Source organism: Triturus cristatus, chromosome 3_1, assembly GCF_964204655.1.
Source record: "Triturus cristatus chromosome 3_1, aTriCri1.1, whole genome shotgun sequence".
NCBI lineage: Eukaryota > Metazoa > Chordata > Amphibia > Caudata > Salamandridae > Triturus > Triturus cristatus.
In genome coordinates, this window is record NC_140583.1 from 428828423 (window position 1) to 428853506 (window position 25084).

The 25084-nt window shown below is 45.0% G+C and overlaps 1 protein-coding gene across 2 annotated transcripts in view; it reads right to left on the reverse strand.

Moving 5' to 3' along the window:
* Nucleotides 1–25084, reverse strand: part of CEP152 (centrosomal protein 152) — a 725831-nt gene that overhangs the window by 616168 nt on the left and 84579 nt on the right. For both annotated transcript variants that reach the window (XM_085644215.1, XM_085644214.1), the window contains exon 3: nt 23523–23632. In XM_085644215.1, coding sequence (XP_085500341.1) covers nt 23523–23632 — 110 coding nt within the window. The remainder of the gene's footprint in view (nt 1–23522; nt 23633–25084) is intronic.

A 25084-nucleotide genomic window follows, 5' to 3' on the forward strand; every position in this document is an offset into this window, starting at 1 on the left:
TCTGCTCAACCAGTCCTTCTCTTTGTTTTGCATTCCTGGCAGGTGAATTGCTACGATATTTATTCTTCAGCTTGTGTGACTTTTTTACTTCTTGCTTGTTCAGACAGAACATCGTGCTGTTTTGCCTGTTTGTATTTGCATGGTCTTCCCCTTCACTAGTGTCTCTGAAAGGTCTTTAGGGCCAGGAAGATATAAATCCAGGATATTTAGATGTTGGATCGCTTCCTCCGTTCTCCATAGTCCAAGGATTTTTAGTTTCCCTGTGTCCGCTTCCCAGCCTGTGCTGGATGCACCCACTGTGATCATCACAGTTGGAGTTGGCTGTGTGATGGGTCTGCCCACCGTTGTGTTATTCATGTTCCACCGTTTCATCTCTTGGAGAGGTCTCATGTATAGTCCTGTGTACGGTATAAGAGGAATGCAGGAGACCCACATGCCCATCATCTTCCTCACCGTCATCATTGTCAGAGTTAGACCCTTGCAGTAGTGGCAAAGTTGCTCTGTGGTTGCTGAAACCCTCTTGAGGGTGGTGAAGGCTTTTGCTTCCACTGGGTTCTTCCTTGTATGTTTAAAGGTCTTTTCACTTTCCAGCTTCGTGGATGGCTTCTCTAGGTCAATTGTGAAATCTAGTCTGCAGAGGGTTTCCATGACTGCCTGATGTTCTTCTTGCATTGGTGGAAGGAGTTTGCTTTTATCAGCCAGTCGTCCCGATATGGGTATATGTGGATCCCTTTCCTTCTTAGTTGGGCCGCCTCCATAGCCAGGCATTATGTGAACACCCTTGGTGCTGACTTGCTTCTGAAGGGAAGCCCTCTGAATTGGTAATAGTCTTGGTTGAGGGCAACAATACTAATGTGGAGTGTAGCACACCTAACTCTAAGTTCTTTTAAAATTCAATCAAATGTATTCCTATTTAATCTGCATGCAACAGTAGTGGACAAGCTGGCTCAACATGCCCCATTTTGAACCCACCATTACGCAAGTTGTGAAACTTGGCCACTGTGCACAATTGCTTTAAGCAGCTGCTATTACAATTCACATCTCATCTTGTTTTTCTGTAATACTTTCAACCGAAATGTTATCAACTACAAAATACACATATAATACAATAATACTCCTTCAATACATTGTAGGTTTTAATCTGTTAGTTACACAGAACAAATTATGAAAATCAACTATACAATCATCTTAGTAATGAAGTTTGCAGTTTTCATTCTTTTTTTGCCCAATGCATTTCGGGCCCCTTGGCCCTTCTTCAGGGGATTGAATCTAAAACAAACAAAAATCACAACGTTTGTTAAACTTATACTAATGTGCAGGAAATTGTCAAAATCATCAGTTAATACATAATCTGGTTTCATACATACGCCCTATAAGATACTATTGGGAAAGCTCCGGAAAAAAAGGTGAAGAAATAAAAGAACCCCTAAGCACTGGCGTAACGGAACTCGAGGGGCCTCCCTGCAAGACACGTGGAGGGCCCCCCTTAGGGCTCAAACAGGAGCTCTGCAGCCCGAGTGCTGTGCTGAGGGGGCCCCCTGGAGCTTGGGGGACCCCCACACCGCGGGGGCTGCGGGGGCCTGTGTTACTCCCCTGCCCGGAAGTGAATTGAGATCGAAAATACTCAGAGTGTCACAAGCAGTACGTGAACATCATCATCAGAAATGCTCTTATTATCGTGTGTGTCACCTCTGAAGAACAAACCACCAAAGAACACCACACCTACTGTGTAATCACTTAGTTGCTCAAAGCATGCTCAAGCACCTTAACAAAAACTGCTGCTTCGCTCTTCAAAAGTTGGTTTCCCAGAAACTCGAAAGAACAACTCTGTAAGCAAATAAAAAGAAATGCTGCTATTCCAATCTGATTCTGGCCTGGTTCCCCCCTCCTTGCTGGAGACTACTACACATATAGACAAAGTGCACCTTGTCGTTTCTGTTGAACGACCGTGCTGTTCAAATCATCTCTTAACAATGCTCCGCTTCACTGTAATGACAAAAGCACCACAATGCATCAGGCTTTTTGTCTACCAAACAAATGCCCTTCTATGTTCACCCTTCCTACTTCGAACAAGCATTGGCATAGCTAATAGGTCTCGCCTTTGGGACCTTATAAGTATTTTATTTATGCAGCACAATATCCTTACTGCAACAACATTAACTGATGCATGGCTAAACACTTATAAGGTCTCAAAGGCGAGACCTATTGGCTATGCCAATGCTTGTTTATTAAGGTAAACCACATTAAAGGATGGGTGTCATGCAAGTAGACACGGTGAAGCTTGGGTGGTCTTCTTGGACTTTTCTTTTTTTCTTTCACTTAAAGTAATGGATTGTGCACTTTATGTGCGCGTTTGATGCAAGTGACCGGGCAGCAGTGTTGGGGGTGCTGTTGGTCAGGCACCAACATAATAAAAGCAAGCATTGAAATAAAGCAAAACATATTTTGTAATCAAAAACGACATATTGCCGCAGTAGTCCATGGCATTGAAGGGGCCTGCACCGTGTGCATGGCCAGAAAGCTTCACTCATAGTGAAGTGAACCCATGGCTGAAGCAGGGTGACCCGTAGCTGACATCAAGCGGTAGGACCGCCTTACTCTCCTAGAGGTCCTAATTTTTTATTTTATTACACACAGAAAAACAATCAATGCGTTTCGTCCTTGCGGTCTTGTGCATGTTCACTGAGAGTCTTTTTAGTCTTTCTTTAAAGTATCGCCACCTGTTGTGTTCACATTTGTTCCTTTAGCTTTCTGGGTGATGTAATCTTCCTCTCTATATGTTGCAAAGTGCTTTGTTGAACATAATATAACTGCAGTGCAAATATAATCGGTTGTCTTTCACCAATTTATTTAAAAAATAAATATATATATATATAAAGATATTTCAGGACATTTCCCGAGCCAGAGTGTCCTTTGATTAGAAGCAGTTATCTCATGCACATTTTCCAGTTAATTGAGCACCACAGTCCTTGAAGCATTCTACAGGAAATACGCTTTTAGTAGTTTAGTCAACAACCGGCAGTCCAATCAAGTTGCGAGAAAAATACCAGCACTGGAGGAAAGCAGTAGAATTATTTAAGAGAGAAACAACAGAATAGGTTGTCTTGGCCCAGTCTTTGTGCTGCATCTTGGAGGAGTCGCAGAGACAGACGTACACCCCGACAAAGGGTGGTGCTCAGGTGGAGAGTGCCGACGGTATTTTATGGCGGAAACACAACTCATCCTTTAATGAACGGCAGAAAAAATGGGCCAGTTGCTAAAAAAACAAACAAAAAAAAAAAGCATTGGCCGCGCGACGCGGGAAGCTTGTAAGTAATCTAAAAAAAAACAAGCATTTGCAATGCAATAGGTCTCGCATTTGCGAGAGTTTAAGCTATTGGCATTGAATAGGACAATGCCTTTTATTTATCTGTTTTAAAAAACACATAAATAAAAGGCATTGTCATATACAATGCCAACAGCTCAAACAGCAGTCACCCGGTTTTACCCAGCACAAGGGGTAGCTTGGCTCGAGCGGTCGGAGGTCAGGCACCGTGTTAAGCGTACGTCACACCCTCACAATAACCATGCGTGCATCCGTTCCAAAAACGACACTACACCGTAAAAATTTATGAAAATATATCTGTGTTTATCTTGTTTTCTCTTAGTTGCAGGTTAAATAAATAATAACACACTTACAGTACACAAAGCTTCTTCTGTAAAAAAGGGTAGGTCAAATAAATAAGCTCAGATCATAAATAATCAATGAATAAATAGATGTGCATAAAATACATAGGCAAATAAATACTGTGAGGGAATAAATACTGTGAGACAATAAATACTGTGAGACAATAAATAGGATAAATACAAAGAATACAATACTCTCAATAAATATAAGCCATCAGTACACTTTCAAATCAGGTCACATTTGTGAGGTACTATGGGTTGATTTGGCCCAATCACAGCTTGTGGTTATGTGGATGGCCTGAGGGTGTCTCACCTAGCTTGGATAAGGCTGAGGCTAAAACTGAGGTAGATCAAGGGTAATCTAGGAATCTGGCTCTCCCAAACTACACAACCCCTCACACAGGTCACTGTATCAGTCTCAGTCCACCCCTGGCACTCCCAGGCTGGTCCTAACACCTCTCTAGCCCCTAGGATGGTCTCTTAGGGCTCCACAGGGCCTTAGGCGCCCTCTATTCCACTTACTGCCCTCTTTATGAACTTCCGACTCCGCCGGAGTCGTGTCGACGCCGTGAGGCGGTTCCGGTTCGATGTCGCTAGCCGGCCTTGGCTCGAGGTCAGTTCTTGTCGACGCCGTGAGGCGGTTCCGGATCGATGTCGGCGGACGGCCTCGGCTCGATGTCAGTTCCTGTCGATGCCGTGAGGTGGTTCCGGATCGATGTCGGCGGGCGGCCTCGGCTCGATGTCGCTGGGCAGCCTCGATTCGATGTCGGTCTCCGGCGTCACAGGGACACGATCTCCCTACTTCCGGGTGTCTCCGGAGTGCGATCTCCACTCCCGACCTCCGGTGCTCCTTTCCTCAGGTTCCGGCGACTCCGGAGTGCGATCTCCACTCCCGACCTCCGGCACGATTCACCTCGGTCTCCGGCGACTCCGGAGGGCGGACTTCACTCCCCCGTCGACGCCGCACACTCGACCTCAGGTGACTTCCTCCCCGACCTCTGGTGTCTCCACGACCTCCGTCGGCACCCTCTCTCAACCTCTGGCGGCTCCGGGTACGACGTCTGCTTTCCAGTCAGCGCCGCTTCTTCACCTCCGGCCCCAGGTCTCTAGGCTTCTCGGCGTCGGACTCCAGGAAGATACCAATAGACAGGTCAGGAACTTGCTGTTCTTTACTTTCAAGGCCTGTTCCGGCTGTTCAGGTCCTTGAGTTGGTTCTTCTTGACTTTATCCCACACAGGGCTCTAGGCTGGGCTCAGTCAGTAGGGACTAGTATCAAGGGTGGGTTTCTGGACCCCACTCCAGGCACAAGTTTCCACCCCTGCTGCCTCACTCCTTCCTCCTTCAGTGTTGTGCTGCTCTCCCTTCACCAGTCAGGTGCCAACTGCCTACTCCAACTGCCAACTCTGAGCTGGCTTCCCAACATTCTAAACCTGCCTCACACTGTCACAGGGTTCTAGAATGTTCTGGAAGGTACTAGTAGGTTCCAGCTATGTCTCAGGTGACAATGGGTGGCCACCATTTTGTGTTTCAGGCCCCCAGACAGAAGTTCCAGGGGTAGGGAAAATGGCTCCCTGACCCTGCATCAACACTAAAAAGTCTGGTGGTTCCCGAAAAGGAAAAATACTAACAGGGTTTGAGGCAAAAGTGGGACAAAATAAATAATGATGAGGAGGGACCACCCAAAGGGCTGACAGGTCTAACAGTTAGTATCTAGCACGGCCCGCCCCAGTCATTTCACAATAACACTGAACCACATCAGTAGTAATCCAAAGGTATTTGTGAACCGGGCCTCTCATGTGGTCACTTCCGCGAGGACAGCCTGCAAACTACAACCTACCCTTCTACACCAGCGCAGTTCTGGTCCAAAGTGCACCAATGGAGAGCCTCCACTGAAATTAATCGAGCCCCTCATTAAGCGCCAAGATATACAAGTAACTGATAGTTGTTGCGCTATGTAAATATACATACAAGCCTTTCTTTCTGGCTGCGCGAAGGATTCCAGCACTAAATGCTATGTCATGCACCCATCGCTGCAGCCTAGGTCAGAAGCTGCAGCGCATGACATTTCAGTCGAAATGACGCCACAATCCTAGCCGTGCTTTGTGGCCTACAACAATTTCAGACTCGTATCGCATCCTTGCAATCCCCACAAAGAGTACATACAGTTCAGGCAACAGATACACATTTCTTGCCTTCTCCTTCCTTAAATTCAGACTGTCGAGAAAAAGTGCAAATTATTAAGTAACACTCACCTTAGTTAAGGGCCTATTACAGACTTCAAAGCTCGCAGTTGTCGGGCTTTGTAAGGGGTAAACATGCCATTTTCAGGACAATAAACGGTTTTTCACACCTGGTAAAAGGGCAGGAAAGCAGATTCTTATCTTATAGGCACCATTTCTCAGAGAATTCTAACGTACAAAAGGCACGCTGTCTGTGTTTGCGCTTTTTGTCCACGATAGGCACTGTCTGGCTATCGGGCTTTACAAGTCTCTCCGTGTCGCTTTTAAGAAAAAACACATGGTTTTGTTTCTATGTGCATTTATCTATTGAAGCGCTTTGCAAATAACTATGCCTGGCTCGCAGGCGTGTTCTGCCTTTTTAGATGACTTTTAATTAAGCACAGTGTCTCTGTAAAGTGTTGTGCATTAACTGATATCACACAATAACAAGAAAGGGTTTGTAGGAATATACTAGAAGCTGCACTGCTTCTAGTTTCCATCCTGAAAAAAGTATTTTGGCAGACTAGCAAGTAGATGAAATAATTATCTTTATTTTAGCTAATGAACGAGAAATTACGCATTTTATAAAGCGCCCCATCGCTTCGTAGCGCTGTAAATAGCAGCCGCTAGAGTTACTTAGCACAATGTAGATACATATGATCATGCAGTTATCTTTCTAGTTTATTCGGTATTTCTTCTAAATTTAATAATGCAAATAATGAGGACATGCTAACCCGGTGGATGGTATGCATGGGTGAATGCATGGGGTGTTTAGAAGGTGAGTGGGTAAATGGATGAGCGTGCGAGGGGAGATGGATGGAACGTGATTATGTGTGGCTGAATTGTGGAGAGGAGGGCAGTGAATGGGTGTAGGGGGGACCATACCAACTCTCCATCCAACTGTAAAATATAAGTATTCCATAGTGAATGATCTACAGGTCGAGGGAGAGTCGAAAGGCACCAGTACAATAATCAAAACTCTCTGATTATAGTTGACCCCGTTGTATTGTTCTTTCTCTTATCTATTCTATATACACCTATGTCTGGCTCGGAGTCCACACGTTAACGATAGCACCACGTTGTGTTCTCACCTCATTACGTCAGATGTGGTTCATGTCAGTGGAGGTGAAGTCGGTAGGAAGCAGGTGGGAAGATATTATCAAAGCGCCAGGCTTGTGCGTGATGTGTGTTAATAACATTAGCCGTGATCCCACTGAGCCGCTCTGTGGTGCACAAACCTGCTGAGCACGGCTTGAAGTGCAGGGCAGCGCCGGGATCCTGATCTGCAGCACAGGACCCTGCTGAACACGGCTTGGAGTGCAGCGCGGCAGAGTGAACACTCTCCGTGGTGCACAACCCTGGTGAGCAAGGCTTAAAGTGCAGCGCTACACAGTAAACACTCTCTGCGGTGCACAACCCTGGTGAGCAAGGCTTAAAGTGCAGACCTACATAGTGAACACTCTGTTGTGCACAACTTTGGTGAGAGAGGCTGGAAGTGCAGTGCTGCGCCTTTCACTCTCCGCAGCGTTAAAGTGCAGCAACCGTGGCGCTGTGCTGGGGAAGGGGGGCGGGGAGCATTCACAGGATAAGCAGCCCGAATACATTAAACATGATGCTCATATCCCTTTCTCCTCGTCCTAACTACAGGATGAATGAAGCTAAAGTGAAATAAAAACAAGCATTGGCCTCGCGCGCGCCTCGCGCTCGGTAGAGAGAGGGGGGGCTGAGAACAGCAAAGCGGGCGCAAAAGTGAAAGTGATCACGATCAAGCGCGGCGAGCGATGCGCTTACTGAGCAGGACGAGGAAAGCCATATGGCGCCTCTGCTCGTAAGCCATGGTAGCATTTTTTGAAGCCCTTACTAAAAGTCTCGCCAGACCAGTGCATGCGCTGGGTCAGGCGAGACCTAAAAACAAGCATTGGCATAGCCAATAGGTCTCGCTTTTGGGACCTTATAAGTATTTAGTTATGCAGCACAATGTCCTTGGTGCAACAACATCAACCGTTGCATGGCTAAACACTTATAGCCTAAACAGTCTAAAGATGTTATGTTATGTTATGTTAAGTGTTGCTTGTAAAGCGCACTGACACCGAAGCTTCCTGGCGCTGGTAGACAGAACAGAGTGAGGAGGAGGTAGAGGTAACAGAATCTACGTGGGGGTAGGGAAAAGATAAGTTTTTAGCATTTTCCTAAAGTTGAGGAAAGAAGAGCAGGATTTGATAGAAAGAGGGAGGGTGTTCCAGAGTCCAGGGGCCAACTGGGAGAACCGGCGTCCGCCGAATCTCTTAGTTTTGCCCCTGGGGATGATCAACAAGTCAAGGTGGGCGGATCGAAGATGGCGTGTAGGACAGTAAGGGTGGATGGTAGATTTCAGGAAAGCAGGGGAAGGGCAATGAAGTGCCTTGAAGGTAAGACAAGCCACCTTGAAGGCAGCCCTTCGCTCGACCGGGAGCCAGTGCAAATTCACAAGCAAAGGTTTAGCTGATTGCCATCTGGGTGTTCCATGGATCAAGCGGGCAGCCTGGTTCTGGACGATTTGGAGGCGTTGAGTCAGGTATTGTGGTAGACCGTGATAGATGGCGTTGGAAAAATCCAGACGGGAAAGTACCAGCGAGATAACAGTTTGGGTGAGTGCTGCCGGGGGAAGAAAGTGGCGGATTTTGCGGATCCTCCGAAGTTGAAACATACAGGAGGAAATCACAGCTCCCACCTGAGCCCTGAGAGAAAGCTCGGTGTCAATGATGACACCTAGACTTTTTACTGTTTTTGCAGGGACGGGGGGGGGAGCCGAACTCTGGAGGCCAGAACTGTGGACCCCAGTAGGTGGAACTGAGTCCAGGAAGTAGGAGCTCAGTTTTACCGGGGTTCAGCTTCAATTGGTTCTGGTTCATCCAGAGTTGGATATGAGTCATGGCTCCATGAAAAGTTTTGATGGCATTTGGTGAGTTGAGGGGGAAGATGATCTGGAGATCGTCAGCGTAGTTATAAGTGACGATGTCCCATTTCAGAAGTGATTGAATAAGTGGTCGGAGGTAAAGATTAAAGAGGAGCGGGGAAAGGGAAGAGCCTTGGGGAACACCACAGGATGTGAGAGTTTTTTTAGCAGTGTAGGGGCCAAGGCGGACCGCCTGTGTTCTCCCCGTAAGAAAGGACCTGACCCACTCAAAAGCAACGCCCTGGATGCCCGCCTGCCCGACACGGTGGAGAAGGATGTCATGATCCACCGTGTCGAACGCGGCCGACAGATCCAGTAGGACGAGGGCTTGGGGTTTTCCCGCGTCCGCGTTGCCTCTGAGTGTGTCAAGGACTGCCAGGATAACGGCTTCAGTAGAATGGGCGGGTCTGAAGCCGGCCTGAGTTGGTACAAGGTAGCCAGAGGATTCTATAAACCTGGACAGGCAGCGAGTGACGTGAGCCTCCATAAGTTTAGAGAAATAAGGGAGAAGGGAGATGGGGCGGTAGTTCGATGGCTCCAACATGTCGGCGCCAGGTTTTTTTAGTAAGGGTACCAGGATGGCTTCCTTGAAGGAAGTGGGGCAGATGCCGCTACTGAGGGAGCTATTAAGGAGATGTAGGATACTGTCAGGTAAATTGAGACATATGCTCCGCAAAACGGACGGTGGGCAGCAGTCATTTGGGGAACCGGATTTTACACGAGTGGCTAGTTCCGCCAGAGAAGAAGAGTCTAGAGCCGGGAAAGAAGTGAAGGACAATGGGTTGTTAAGGGATGTATCCGGTAGTGACAGTTGGGGGAGTGAAGGAATGGATTTTTTAATGGTGGAAATTTTTTCTAAAAAGAACGAGTTCAGGGTGTCACAGGCCTCCTGAGTAGGGGTCTGGGCTGGTAGGGTCCTGTCGTCTGTGGTTAACTCGTTCAAAACTCTGAACACCTCCTTAGATTTGTTAGCTGCCAGAGAGATCCTACTGGCGAAGTGTTCGGTTTTTGCTGAACGGATAGCTGTCTTAAATTCTTTACGGGCAGTCAGGTAAGATTGTTTGGCTAGGTCAGAATAATCATGTCTCCAGATGCGTTCCAACTGGCGAGTTTTGAGTTTCCGGGCTTTGAGGTCGTCGGAAAACCATCTGTGAGAGTTCCTGTGTCTGGTACAGGGGAATTTGACCAAGGGGGCAAACAGATCGCTGGCTGACTCAAGCCAGGTGGCCACGTTATGTTCTAGCCTATCCGTATCAATAGGGTCAGAGATCGCCGGGCAGGAGTCAGCCAGGGCAGTAAGAAATCCCTGGGAGTCATATGAACTCCATTTGCGGGCAAGGCCGCCGGCCATCAAGGGAGCAGGGGCCTGAGCAGCAGCCGTGATGATGGTGTCTACCAAGTGATGGTCAGACCAGGCACACGGACGTATGACTGGTGGGGACAACTCCAGGTTGCAGGTCCAGATCTGGTCCAAAACATGTCCCTTGATGTGAGTGGGTTCGGAGACATGTTGGACAAGGTTCAGACTTTTAAGCGTCTCAAAAAGCTCAGTAGCATGAGGGCCGGCGTGACTGTCGCCAAACCAGTAATTCAGATCGCCAAAAATGGCGAGGTGGGAGTGCGATATAAGAAGGGAAGACAGTTGTTCACTAAGAATGGTGGGAAAAGATGGCATGGGGTGTGGGGGCCGATAAAGTAGAAGGAAAGTGAGGGGACCAACGTCCGTTTGCACGCTGATAATTAGGTTCTCCACCTCAGGTAACGGAAGGGAGTAAGAGGATAAGGATATCAGACGCTTGGAGATAATGGCCGCTACTCCACCCCCAGGCCGGTCGCCAGGGCGGTCGGCGCGAAGGATGTAGTAATCGGGGGGGAGGGCTGCCAGAATATCCGGCATGGACTCTGAGGTAAGCCATGTTTCTGTCAGTAAAAGCATGTCAGGGTTCGAGCTGGTTAGCAGGATAAAAATATCCTCAGAGTGCTTCACCAGTGAGCGGGTATTAAGATAGGATACCCTGAGGGATGTAGTGTTCGCTGGTGGCAATGCTAAGGGTATACGGCCCTTGGGGAGGAGTTGGTTAGGGCGCGAGAGGCCTGCTGACGTAATGCGATGCAAAGTCGTAGGGGATGGTAGAGTGACGGTGTGCTGAAGGTCTCTGAGTGCTTGGGGGGAATATGTAATAGGCTGGGCGGCATGGCATGCCCTCAGGCCCGTCCTGGCGCGGACGGGCGCAGACGGGCTTGCCTTTGGCGCGCCTTCGGCGCGCTGCCGGCGCGCCCGCTGCGCCCGTCCGCTGCGCGGCCGTGGAAGGCACATGGTTTATGTAGGTGGAAAACAGGAAGGGGCGTGGCCCGTGATGAAGGGGGCGTGGCCTCACCAGGCTTCCCCGGAATGACGTGGCAAGAAATGGCGGCCCGCGACAGCGTTCAGATCAGCTGTGCGGGGAAGGGGTAATAGCGAGAATATTGCCAAAGTAAGTTTCTTTAAAAGTGCGCAAGCACACAAAATAGTACACGGATAATACACAGTAAAATCAATTTTTCAAAGGGTTCGCTCGTTGCTCCCGGCTTCCGCCTCAGGAGTTCAGTCTATCTGCTGGAGCCTGCAATTTGGCGCGTTTTAAAGCGGGGGGGCGTGGCCCGTGATGAAGGGGGCGTGGCCTCACCAGGCTTCCCCGGAATGACGTGGCAAGAAATGGCGGCCCGCGACAGCGTTCAGATCAGCTGTGCGGGGAAGGGGTAATAGCGAGAATATTGCCAAAGTAAGTTTCTTTAAAAGTGCGCAAGCACACAAAATAGTACACGGATAATACACAGTAAAATCAATTTTCCAAAGGGTTCGCTCGTTGCTCCCGGCTTCCGCCTCAGGAGTTCAGTCTGATCAGATCTTACACATAAACTGAAACAGAGGGGTTATCCTGACACCATTTTAGCCAAAAGTTGTAAACGAGCAAGAAATCAACCTAGAGAGGTCCTCTTACAAGATTTTCCCAGACAGTCCACAGACATGCCATTAACGTGCGTAACTACCTACAACGTTGCCTCCAATGCTATTTCAAAATCCATTAAAAAACATTGGCGGATTTTGGAGAGCAACAATATTAAATGGGAAAAACCTTTATTTTCATATATGAAAGCTATGAGTATCAAAGACTCGCTTGTCCACACGAGACCGAGGATCCTTAAGAAGCCAACTGAAATCTCTGTCCTTGACACCTGGGGCCTACCACCTATTCTTGGCCATTACCCATGTGGGTCATGTAGTGTTTGCCATCTCACGTCCCCCACAAAAACTTTAGCTTTGGAAACCGGTAAAACCTGGATTCAACGTAGTCACACGAATTGCAGCACAACTGATGTGGTCTACCTAATCACATGTCCATGTGATCTGAAATACGTGGGCATGACCACACGGAAGGTTAAGTTACGCATCGGCGAACATCGGAGTAATGTCCGATGCAAAAGAAGTGTGACAAAACTGACTGAGCATTTCCTACGTTTCAACCATACTGCGGATGATCTACAGTGGACCATCATTGAACAAGTGAAACCATCCTCACTGTTTGAAAAGGAACAGCGTTGGGTATATCGGTTATCAACACACTTGTTGGTTCTTAACGATAATATCCCTTGGGGAACAGTTTTGAGGTGCTATAACTAGTGTTCTCTGTACTGTGGGGTTCCAATTTTGAGAAATACCCTCTACTTCTTAAACTGTCTAGTATCAAGGTTTTTGACTGGCTTTACAAGTTTTGGTTCATAAATGTACAATATAGCTAGTTTTAGAAAACTTAAAGCCTTTTTGCTCCCATTATTATTTTTTTGTATTCCGAGGCCTGTAATCAACATTTGGGTCCTGACTGAATTTGCCATTTGTGGCGGCTTGGTATTCCACATGCCTCCCCCCTTTTGGTAATGTCTGCGCTGGACAATACTCTTCAATAAAGTTTTTACGAAAGGAGAGTTTGACGTTTCAGCTTTTTCCTGAGGGCCAGCGGCTTAGTCCTGCCTCCCTGTCTCTACTGACGATGTGCACGCACACCGGCAGATGAGTTGATTTTCGGACTCTTCACGTTGGCCGCCTTCACTTAATGTTTGCGCTTGACAATACTCTTCTTTCGTAAAAACTTTATTGGAGAGTTTGACGTTTCAGCCTTTTCTGAAGGCCAGCGGCTTAGTCCTTCCTCCCTGTCTCTGCTGACGATGCGCACGCAGACCGGCAGACGAGTGGACTTCCGGACTTCCTGCGTTGGCCGCCTTTATTTAAACACGAATGCTCCATTCCTGGTTGACTCCAGGCTCGGCGGTCTTTTTAGGTGAAATCTCCTGGTTGAGGACTTGGACGACGTAAGTACCGCCCTTTAGAAATACTTAAGGTTTTTTCTGTGCTGAGCGGTACAGCGTGGTACTATGGAATAACGGGCTGCATCACAGTGAAACTTTCCCGTTTTTTCTTTCCCTGCCACAGTTGTTCTGTAGTCCCGCAACCCGCCTTCTTGCCCAAGGAGCACTCTTTTATCTACGTATACGTAAGCTCTTATTGTTTTTCATTGTTGTTTTTCCTATTTCGGGCTGATCTGTTGTCCCATTTAAGACGTATATCACCTCAAAGTGCCATTTCCTAACGTGATCCACACTTACTCTATAAGATCACTCCATGCCTGATTATTGATCAAATGGCTCAATCGTCTTGTTTATATAGATTTTGGCATGTTTGTAATACTAAAACTAAACACAGCTTTCAAAATTACACGGAAGCGGTTGGATATTACCATGGGTCATGTAAATTACAGGGACCTCATTGTTGATTTTATTTTGTGCTACGTTTGATACTCGATCTGTCTTTTGATGAATACAACTTAGTGAGTATTATGTTTGCTGATCAAACATATGTATTTTTTCACAGATATACGAGGGTTCTTTCGGAATAGTGGAAGGCCTCTACTGTAACCGTGAGTTTATCGGTTCGTTGCACCTGAGGTTAGGGTAAGCCTTAGCTAGCTTATACCGCCAAGGTGCATCTTTTTTCATGATTAGGTCCTGATGAAAGCTTAGTGAATAACATCGATAAGCTGAAACATGTCGACCATTTGACCACTTATAGGATAAGTCTGACCAAGTTAAAGTCAGGAATAACTATCCTTCACTACCTTTTAACCTGTTCATGTCTCGTCACTATTAAAATGTTCTGGTGTACGACACGTGATTTTTAATCATTTTCTTAAATTTCACCCACCAATCACCTCACTTTTTCTAGTCTGAAGCTGCTGCTCCGCCTTAACATAAGCGTTGAAGCACACCGGAGGTGCACAAGGCACCCCTGGCTAAACCCCATGATGAAGCATGTCACCAACTATGTTGGTGAGTGAGGGTTTTATTTCATATCAGACTGATTCTGTCTCTCTGGCACTTCGTCCGATCACAAGGAGAATCACCGGCCATGTGACTTTCTCCTTCTCATCACACTCTTTTGTTGTTATTACATTGACTCTGGGGGACTAAGAGTGTGGCTTAACCCTCTCTCTCTCTTGTTGTTTCTAGCTATAAACACTTATAAGGTCACAAAGGCGAGACTTTTTTGGCTATGCCAATGTTTGTTAAGATGGGGTCCAATTAAAAGCTACAGGCTTATCCGGTCTAAGACATGATTTTGGTATAAGCAGGAAACTCCATTGTCTCATCTGATTTTCTACTGGACATTGCTCAGGTGATGAGGAGGGTTCAAGTTTGGTTGGCTTACTGTTTACTTCTACGCATAGTAGCTCATTAGATCGGGGGGAGGGAAGGTCGATATATTCAGATAACAGCCTAGCAGTGGGAGAAGGTTTCACTTTCCTAAACCAGTCCCAGAATGTATGTATGTATGTAAGTATGTTGGTGAATTTTGAGTCACAGTTCATAGCACCCCACAACAAAAATTCAGCTTAGAGCCTAAATGTCAAAATATAAAATACACCGGCTAAAAGATTGGCAATCATGAAATATTTTTGTGTATACTTGTGTCTACTGCACTTTTCTTCAGCGACCACAAAGAGAGCGGGAGTAGCCATATTTTGTAGTCTGCATGTACAGTGACCATGAAAGCAGTTTTCCCAGATCAGTTTGCCAGGATGCTAAGGATAATAATACAACTGGGCTTGAAAGAGTATAATATCTTGGTATATGGTTCTAAGGAACCATTCCTAACCATTTCCACAGCTATGGAGTACATTCAGGATGACCTAATTGTTGGCAGTGGCATGAACATTGTGATGGGCACAATAGAGGGCAGACCACACCAACAGTTTGAAAGTGGTAGCTGGTTCTCCGCTCACATTCAAGAAGTGGATTTATGAAGGGGAAAAATTCCAAACAATATAGATCTCATGTTTTACTCCACAGTCCATAAGTCATATGATCGCCATGACCATTTTGTATTTAGCAATAGGATTTGACGGGAGATAAGTAGCAGCGAAATAGGTTGCAACACAAACTGTGCCATGATCAGTTTTGCAATTGAAACTACATTTTGGCTTGTAACTGATTATCCTCTTCACAACCAAATTATCAAATTTAAGATGAGGGAGGAAATATTGAGATATGGACTGAGAATGTTTCAGAGGAGAACTCTTCCTCCACTCTCTGAGATTAATGGAAAGCGTACATTACCATTACATTAGAGGTATCTTGATTACGGGAGTAGCAATCCAGGATGTTGTAGGCTGACGTCCTATTCTCCCTCGAAACCTCCTTAGCAGATGTAGGGAGAGAACACAAAAAGACTGCCAAGGTATGTCCAGCCCTGTGAGTGGGGTCAGTGACTATTTGTTTCGACCCTAAGGTCTTCATATCAGCAAGGAGCTGGGACACTCCTTGGTCATTAATATTCTCACCATGGTAGTTGAAGTCACCCAATAGGAGCTAAAATATGGGGTGCGATAAAACCTGTTAGTACCTGTCTATAATCTTTCTTGGTGCTAGGTAGGCGGTAAATTAAAGCCCCCCTCCAGACTTCATTAGCGGATAGTGAGAGTTTAAAGATGCACAACTTAATCCATTATGAAAGTAAGGACTGAATTATAGCAACTTTTACAGAGTCGTGAAAGGCAATAGCAATGCCTCCTTCTGGTTGTTTTCCCCCCCAATAGGTTTAACCAGTGAATACTGCTCTGGTATTACCAGTGAGATACTAAGGAGTGCAGATTCACATAGCCATATCTTGGTAAATAAACATATTGTTGGGCGATAAGAAGAGATGAGATACCAAATACCTATAGCATGTTTTACCATAGCTCCAACATTACAATAGAGTCCGGCAATCTTTCCTATACTGTCCTTATGTAAACATGAGGCTTTATGGGACGGTCTTTATAAGTACAAGACATCACATTCATTGCACAGGGACAAAGCAGGGGGTCTAGGCATGAAAAGCTGCATGTTTTGCAGCTCACTGGTCCTTCTAATAATGTAAGCCATTGTTTGCAGCATAAATTAGGAGCCTTAGCCCAAATAGTAGTAGAAATGTAGTAGCTTTAGTTCAAAAGAGGAATACTTCTGCACCATTGTACTTGCAATACTACAAGAAACTGATAAAATCAGAAAAGAAAAACGGGCAGGAGTCCTGGTGTCTGGCTTCGTCCAGGTGCAGACGGGCTTGCCTTTGGCATGGCGGCGGCGTGCATTTGCACCCTCGAGCTGCCTAAATAGTGTACCTCCAGGTCAGGCCCAAATGTCTTGACCGCCGACCTGCCCAAAATGGTGACATTCTAGTGTCCCATAGGAAGAGAGACTGAAGAGACCAACTGTCTCCGCAACAAACGGTACGAGCCGCGAACTACCAGAGAGCAGTAAGAAGGCCCTGAAAAAGTGCAGTGCTACAGCAAACAAAAATCAGAAATCCCTTAAAATGCCCACAATCGCAATGTAAAACAAACTTAATAAAACGGTCTTTTAAAATAAGAATATCAATACAAACGCCTTTGTCTGTCAGCACTGCAGCATCTCCGCGCCCTGCAGCTGCCTAAATAGTGTACCTCCATGTCAGGCCCAAACGTCTAGATGGCCGACCTGCCCAAAATGGCAGTGGTCTAGTGTCCCACAGGAAGAGAGACTGAAGAGACCAACACTCTCCACAACAAATGGTATGAGCCGCGACAGACCGACAGACAGAGAGCGGTAAGAAGGCCCTAAAGAAGTGCAGTGCTACATCAAGCAAAAGTCAGAAGACCCTTAATATGCCTTCAATTGCAAGTAAATCAAACTTAATAAAACTGGGCTTTTAAAATAAGAATATGAATAGCAAACTACCTGGCCTGTCAGCACCGGAGCATCTCTGTGCACTGCAGCTGCCTAAATAATGTATCTCCCTGTTAGGCCTAAATGTCTAGACAGCCGACATGCCCAAAATGGCATCAGTTGTTGTGTCCTACAGGAAGAGAGAATGAAGAGACCAACTCGCTCCGCAACAAACTTCACGAGCTGCGGCAGACCAGACAGCAGTAAGACTGCCCTGAAAAAGTGCAGAGCTACACCAAGCAAAAGTCAGAAAACACATAAAATGCCCTTTATTACAAGTAAAACAAACTTAATAAAACCGAGCTTTTGAAAAAAGAATATGAATAGCAAGAACCCTTGCCTGTCAGAATATGAATAGCATACACTCTTGCCTGTATCTAGAGGATATAGAAGATCCACATCCTCTCCAGGGGAGTAGAGCTCTCGCGGCAGGAGGAGGAACAAAGAAAGAAAAAAAAAGCACGCGAGTGGTGCGCGCACACGCACAGGCAAAAGTGAAAAAAACAAGCAATGGCCGCGCAGCCGTGAAACTGTCACGGACGCGCGGCGCGAAAGTCAGATGGCAGCTGTGCACGTCGCGCACGCTTGTGCGCTTGACAGCAAGCTGGTGGCCAGCAAAAGTAGCACTTTGAAAAGCCAACTACTAAATGTCTCGCCAGAGCAGCACATGCGCTCAGGCGAGACCTAAAAACGCGGTAGTGATGCACGCGCGCGCAGCAGCACTAAAAAGTGAAAGTGATCGCGCTGGGAGGCAGATGGCGGCTGCGCGCAAGCACGCTCTCGTGAACGCAAGCGCTAGGCCACCAAAAGCCTGTGGCAGCACTTTGAATAACCCGAAACCAAATGTCTCGCAGAGCAGCGCATGCGCTGGCTCAGCGAGACCTAGCCAGACCAGCGCATGCGCTGGGTCAGGCGAGACCTAAAAAAACACGCTAGGGATGTGCATGCATAGCAGCACTAAAAAGTGAAAGTGATCGCGCTGGGAGGCAGATGGCGGCTACGCGCGTGCCCGCTCACGTGAACGCAAGCACTAGGCCACCAAAAGCCTGTGGCAGCACTTTGAAAACCCTGATATTAAATGTCTCGCAGAGCAGCGCATGCGCTGGCTCAGCGAGACCTAAAAACCAAACCACGTCATCTCCTATTCTTCATCAAACGTCTACCGGATAGCGTTCACACTGCTGCCTGACTCGATGCTAACATGGAAGATACCGGTCCCTTTTCACTTCCGCATAACCGCCTGCATAAAAACAAACAAGACTCCCTTGTACAACGTCCCTCTCTGTGCCCCTTAAACCGGCCGCCATCTTAGAGCACTGCAAGGAAACTCTGGTTCAGATATCTGTCAAAGCCAAAACGTGACTTTCAAGTTCAATAAATTTGCTAGCTTTTCAAATCCAGGCTCCTTCTGATTAGCCTGACATTAATACAAAAAAAAGCGGAGAAAGCACATAAGTGAAAAGTAAAAAATAAATAAATAATAAAAATGAAAGTGGAAAAGTGCAATGTACCCAGTGTACTTTCTTTAATCTAGGACGTGAAACCATATCTTGCAGTAATGTACATGATCGTGATGCAACACTTTTGATGATACAACCAAACTTTCATACTCCATAAAATCCAGAAAAAGTGCAGTGCACACAGAACAATACTGCCCTTGTTCATGAATTATAATAAACACCCCAGTTCTATTTTTCATTTTCTCCATTTGAATCCTGGGTATTTAACTTCCTTATCCAGAAGATCTCTCGCTGTAACAATGCCTTAGTGAATTCACTTTGGGTTTTTTTATTTCTCACCATTTTGGTTTTTTGGGGGGGGTTTTCAGGAGCTTTCCCAATAGTACCTAATAGGGCGTATGTATGAAACCAGATTATGTATTAACTGATGATTTTGACAATTCCCTGCACATTAGTATAAGTTTAACAAATGTTGTGATTTTGTTTGTTTTAGATTCAAGGCCCTGAAGAAGGGCCAAGGGGCCCGAAATGCATTGGGCAAAAAAAGAATGATAACTGGAAACTTCATTACTAAGATGATTGTATAGTTGATTTTCATAATTTGTTCTGTGTAACTAACATATTAAAACCTACAATGTATTGAAGGAGTTTTATTGTATTATATGTGTATTTTGTAGTTGATAAAATTTCGGTTGAGAGTATTACAGAAAAACAAGATGAGATTGTAAATATTATGTGATTTGTAATAGCAGCTAGCAGCTGCTTAAAGCAATTGTGCACAGTGGCCATGTTTGACAACTTGCGTAATGCTTAGTTGCGGACAAACGATAGCTATATCTTGTGCTTGCGGTTTACGGGTATGTGTAGGTAGGTGTTCTATAAGTCTATGGTTGCCATGTAGTCTTTCCCGCAGCCATTGGGAGGACCACTACTATGTGCACATTTATGAAACGGAGGTCCAGAAATGATCTTAGTGAATAGTCTGCTTTTTGGAGGAATTTGTATAGTAGCTTCCTTGGTTGATTTCTGTTGTTGGCACTCTATCGTCCTTTTTTCCAAGAGTTGCTGCACCACAAGTTCTAGACAGCGCCTCTCTTCCCTCAAATGCACTCTATTTCTTAGTTTGTCTTAACGAGTTCTATGCAGCTCTTTGTGTTTAGACTTCCCCTTGGTCAGCGAATCTTTTGCCACTGAGGTGGTCATTCGGGACTTGGGTCTGCTGACTTTTGGCCAATTCCTTCAGTACTAGAGGTCTTTTTTGGGGGGGTGGTCTCCCTCCTTCGGTTTCTTTGAGAGACCAGGTTCTGGGCCGGCGACCTCTTGATAGGCGTCCAACCCTTCAGCTTGTGCTTCTTCAGTACCCATGTTGTCTTGTTTCTCGCTTAACAACCCAAACTCTCTTACGGATGGACTACCCTTCTTATGCACCTGCATGGTGGCATAATGTGCTGGTCTCTACTTGGCTCCAGCCCTCAGCGTCTTTGGGAGGAACTCAGCGCACGCCTTGCAGCCCTCGGTGTTATGGTCCCTGGGTAAAGAGGTTGCAAACCTGATGGTTGCCCTTCTAGGCAAAACTTGTGGGGGCACTTAGGACAGAACCTAAAGGAGGTTTTCTCCCTTTCTACAATAATAATGCTATACAATGACCTATACAATACCAAAGCAAAAATAATTTATGGTAAATTAAGAAGAAATACCATTGGCAGATAGGGGAACATAAGCTCAAGACTGCTAAAAAATACTTTTATTTTGGTTTGGTAATTGCCTGAGAGTTAACAAAGAAACTGTTCTTGCAAACCAAAAAAAGGTGGGTAAATACCACCAAGAGCTGGTCACAAGTTGAATTTTCTATGACTTTCGTTATGACAGAACAATTGAAACATCCAAGAACAGGGTCCTTTATGGGACTGCTTATGGGCTTCAGTATTTATATTTATATAGTCCGATCACTAGGACCTCGCAACCCTTTCTGAGATTTGCGCTTGTAATAACTCCTAGAGACTCTGTTACGCCCTGAGGAAGCACCAGGCCGGATTGCCATGTAAAAGGGGCGAAACACGTGTTGGCTGTTATCACTTGTTTCTAAATTGACTAGGGATTCCTGAAACGAGTCACATCATTTCCATATAAAATCACCAATGCGAATTTCGTGTTCTGGAATTTTTACCGCAAAAAGCGACCATCTCAACTTGTCCAGACCTCTTCTCAATACTTGCTTTGACTGCCTGTGAGTTCTCAGAGAGGACAGTCTTGTTAACAAGAAAGAGTGGGGTGCAAAGACTGAAGGCATTCTACATCTGTGAGGCTATTTTCAAGACCCAATGGAATGATATAGTCTAACCACTGAGGGCCAAAAACCAATCTGGAAGCAGCATGCTAGGAGGCCTTCAAAGAAACAAGTCAGGGTTTTGGAAGAGAAGTATGGAGGGTGTGTCTACAGTCAATTCAAGAAGAGATGAAGCTGGCACCACTGTCCTTATGTCTTGTTAAAGGATTCACTACTTTGTGTTTTTCAGCCCCATGTTATCTTATTGTACAGATTTTACTAGGTTGTTAATATCTAGGTCATGGACATGGAGACTGATTGAGGACTGGAACGGACAACTGGGATGCCGATTTCCCGGCACAAGAACAGAGCATAGCTCGCCTGAGAACTCGATGGGACTGAAGACTATAGTTCCCCTTTGAGAAGAGGGACATACGTGGCGAGAAGCTGTGAATGGCAATGTATGACCGATAACTATGATTGTCGATAAATGTTACCAGCAGTAAGATGGTCACTCTTAAATCCCACTGTAATGATCCTAATTAAGCTGATGCAACTGAATAAAATAGGTTTACAAAAATAAATAGACACGGAGACTAATTTCTAGTTGTTTCATAGAGGACAGAAGCACTGAAAATGTCCCACTGCTCTGAGGGTCATTAGCCATTTCTGAATAGGAAGCAGGGAGGGTAAGGAAGTCCGCTCACATTTAGATGCAAGAGAAACATTCTGATCTCAATAACTGCAATGAATATGAAGAGGTGGGTGATATCTAGTTCTGTCAGGATTTGGAAAACACTGTTGGGCATCACCCTTGTATTCATTGAATGATATACCTACATGTTATAAATCAGCCTCAATAGCAACTCCAGGTAAGCTTTAAATGGTGCAGGCGGTTGCACGGAAAAAGAACAATTGATGGACAGAATGCAGAACAATGTCATACACTCACCCCTGTACATAGATCTGGGCCTAAAGCCATCTTTTTTTGCTCCCCAGGCCATTCCAGTTCGAACCCAGCCACATGCAAATCAGTCTTGACCCTGTGCCCAATGGGTACAGTCCAGCCCGAACTGCCAGGCGAGATCCTCTAGGACTGGAACTAAGCATCCTAAGACTGGTTTTGCGTTGTCACCCCTTATCAGCCAGGATAGCTTGACTCCAGTGACCTTTGGGCATGCCATATGGTATCAGGCTGGTAAGAATGTGGATTAGTTATCTCACCTTGGTGAGCTCAGCTTTGCAAGAATTAAGTAAACCAATTGAGTGCTAACAAATGGAGTGCTGCCCCATTCGTGCACATTCAACTTCTTAAGGTACTGGTGAGTGTGGGGTCGCCCTCACTGTTTAATTTTGCCAGGAAGTGCTTCTATTTTCCAGAATGTGGATGTCATTATCCACAATTTGTACAGTCGATATTTGTCAAATTTGTTTTGATGCTACACTGTGGCTAAAAACAGACTGTTGATTGCCCGGGATGTTGTTCTTTAACAAGTAGTTGTTAAATGTCAAGGATATGTGGCTTTCAGGTGAATTTGCCAGGAATAAGGCAGACGTGATCGGGCAGTAGCTATAATGTGGGTTTTTGAGTGACAGGGTGGCTGAATCATTTCTAAAGCGGTTGGGGTATTTTACTTTCTGAAAAGAGGGGAGTATAATGTTTTGCTTAGTAGCAACAAAGGCAGTCTTGACACGGAAGGGACAAACTGGGTCCGTCTAGACATTAGAGTTTTGACAGATCATTTTTGTTGCATGCCAGTTATAGAAATGGGGTAAATTCAGAAAAAGAACGTCCTAGTGTTTTTTAGAGAGGGGACAAAGCAATGAGTGAAAAGTAATAATAGTCTGATTCTTGCAAAAAAAATGGATTTAGTAACATAACTGTTGTTTTCCATGTACGGCAGTAGGTTTAGGACACTGAGGGAAAAATAATGCAGTCTCAGGTGCATTTACGGTACTTTCATCACATACGGAGAATCATCGTAGTGAGGCCAGGATCCAAACTATAGTTGTAACTAATTTAAAGTGAAACAGTTTAAATGTAATCACATTTAATTCTAGGTTCAAGCAAGATATTGATTGGGTCAAAACGATTTCTTTCATCACTGCAAGTGGGTTCAAAGGAACACATTTAGCTAGTGAAAAAGTTGCTGTTTGTATCCGATCACAATAAAGTAAAGTGCTAAAAGGAAGGAAAGGAAGCAAGAACAAGTATAAGTGGAAGGTGAGGGAACAGACAGTTATTTGCACGGTGTATGGGAGAAGGAGGTGCTCTTCTAGCTTTTAAGGAAAACAAATAATCTTTGCTGGAAATACACCAAAGTGCTAGTACTGGTTTTAGAGAGAGCATGGAGAAGATGTTTATCCTTCAGGAATAGGTGTGCACGGATTCATATTGGGAATCAATGAAAGGGGATGAGAGATGCATGATGAGGGTAAAGAGCAGAGATGATGCATGGAAGCAAAAGTGAGTTACTCCAACAGTTTGAGAGACAGGCAAAAGGCATTTAGGACCCTTAAGCAGGTTAAATGTGTTATATGTAAAAAAAAATAAAGGCACATCACGATTTCAGAAAAAAGGACTACAAAAACTATAAGGAGCATTTTTACACAAGAGCAAAAGTTACTCGAATCTACATTAACCAAATCACATAATTCAGCTGTCAACGTTAGTAATACTCAAATGTAATGATGCTGCTTACCCACTGGGTACTTCGCTCACACTACAATCAGAAGAATTCAACTCTGGTGACGAAAGGTCTCTGCTGTCATCCAGCAGATCATGGGGTAGGTCAGTCAACAACTGTTTGAGCTGATGTAAAGAACCAGAGAGAGCAGAATCAGTTACACAACAACGTGCTCAACAATGTGTGGGAAAGCAGTTTTCTAAATCGGAAGACATATATATTTACATGAACATATTCATCAAGTGTGTATAAAAATTATTAATTATTTGTGTTTCCTTAGTACGGGTTACCCACTCCTTAAAGAGGAATTTCTCATTTCTTCTTAATGACGAATGTCACAACACCCGCGACTGTCCAAAAGCTTGTTACTAGTATTAGTTTTAGCCCAAAAATGAAGGTAATGCCATAACATGTCACTTTCAGCGAGGGGGTGGTCTCTGACTTCAGCAATGTCTCCTGCTACAACATCGAAAGGAGGCTGTCCTAAACCAAAGCCCTTTCAATGTGCTTGTTATACACCTCCCTGTGGGTGGAATGAAAGCAGTAAGGAGCCTTATTGCAATTCATCATTTTGTTCCAGACTGGAGTTTCTGCTTTAAAACATGCTGGCCACTAGGCCTGCATACCAATTTCTTAGCATAGTTTCCTCTTCCTTAAAAAAAGTCCCAAATTGGAGTGCCAGCCAGCACAAATTTTCCGTGACTTTAATAAGAACCATCATATTTTCAGTGTATAAAATATAGGATAGTTGAGTCGATTGTTAGCCTAACAAAAATAATAAGAAATGCATTGAAAATTAAAAAATAAAAAAGTTTCTATTCCTAGCTCAAGCATGGCTTCAGGGATTCCATTAATAAGTATAAGAGAGTTCGTCAGTAATAGTTTGTTGCATTTCATATATTTTATAAAATCTATTTTATATGAGGCAATGGCACTTATATGTGATCAGCAATTAATTATGCATACTACTTTAATCATTTTAAAACACTAGCTTTCGGACTCCATGAGGGCTTTGAAACCCAAATGGTAAGCCCACCTAAGAATCTGTTAATTTCCCATGAGGAAGAGGTGCTGGTACCTTGTGCGGACTGCGATATAACCCCAAAAAATACAAACCTTTAGTTAAAGGCTATTTGGAGTGGTCAATAAGGCCAACAATGCAGCAGCTTAAATATAAAAAATTTTGCTAGGATGTTCTGGTATAGAAGAGCGTTATTCATGTGAATAACATGGTTATAAAGAAATTAGCCCAATAGATCATAGAATTAAAAAAATATTTTAAATAATGTTAAGCACAGTAGCGAGGGGTGGGCATCCGCCAGGTAATGAAGTCCAGAGAATCGGTATAATGTTTTAAAAGTCTTTATTTCAAATCGATCAATTCACACAATATGGGAGCATTACACTCAGCCAACGAGTTTCGTTCTCACATGGAGAACTTCATCAGGGCTTTAATAGGGCAAGTATCTTAACGGTAATGAAGAATTGTTGCACAAAATGGCACTCCAGATAGGTGTACTGGGCGCAGAGCACCTCTCGCTACAGTTAGGATCTAGAAAACGGAGGCATCACTTGAC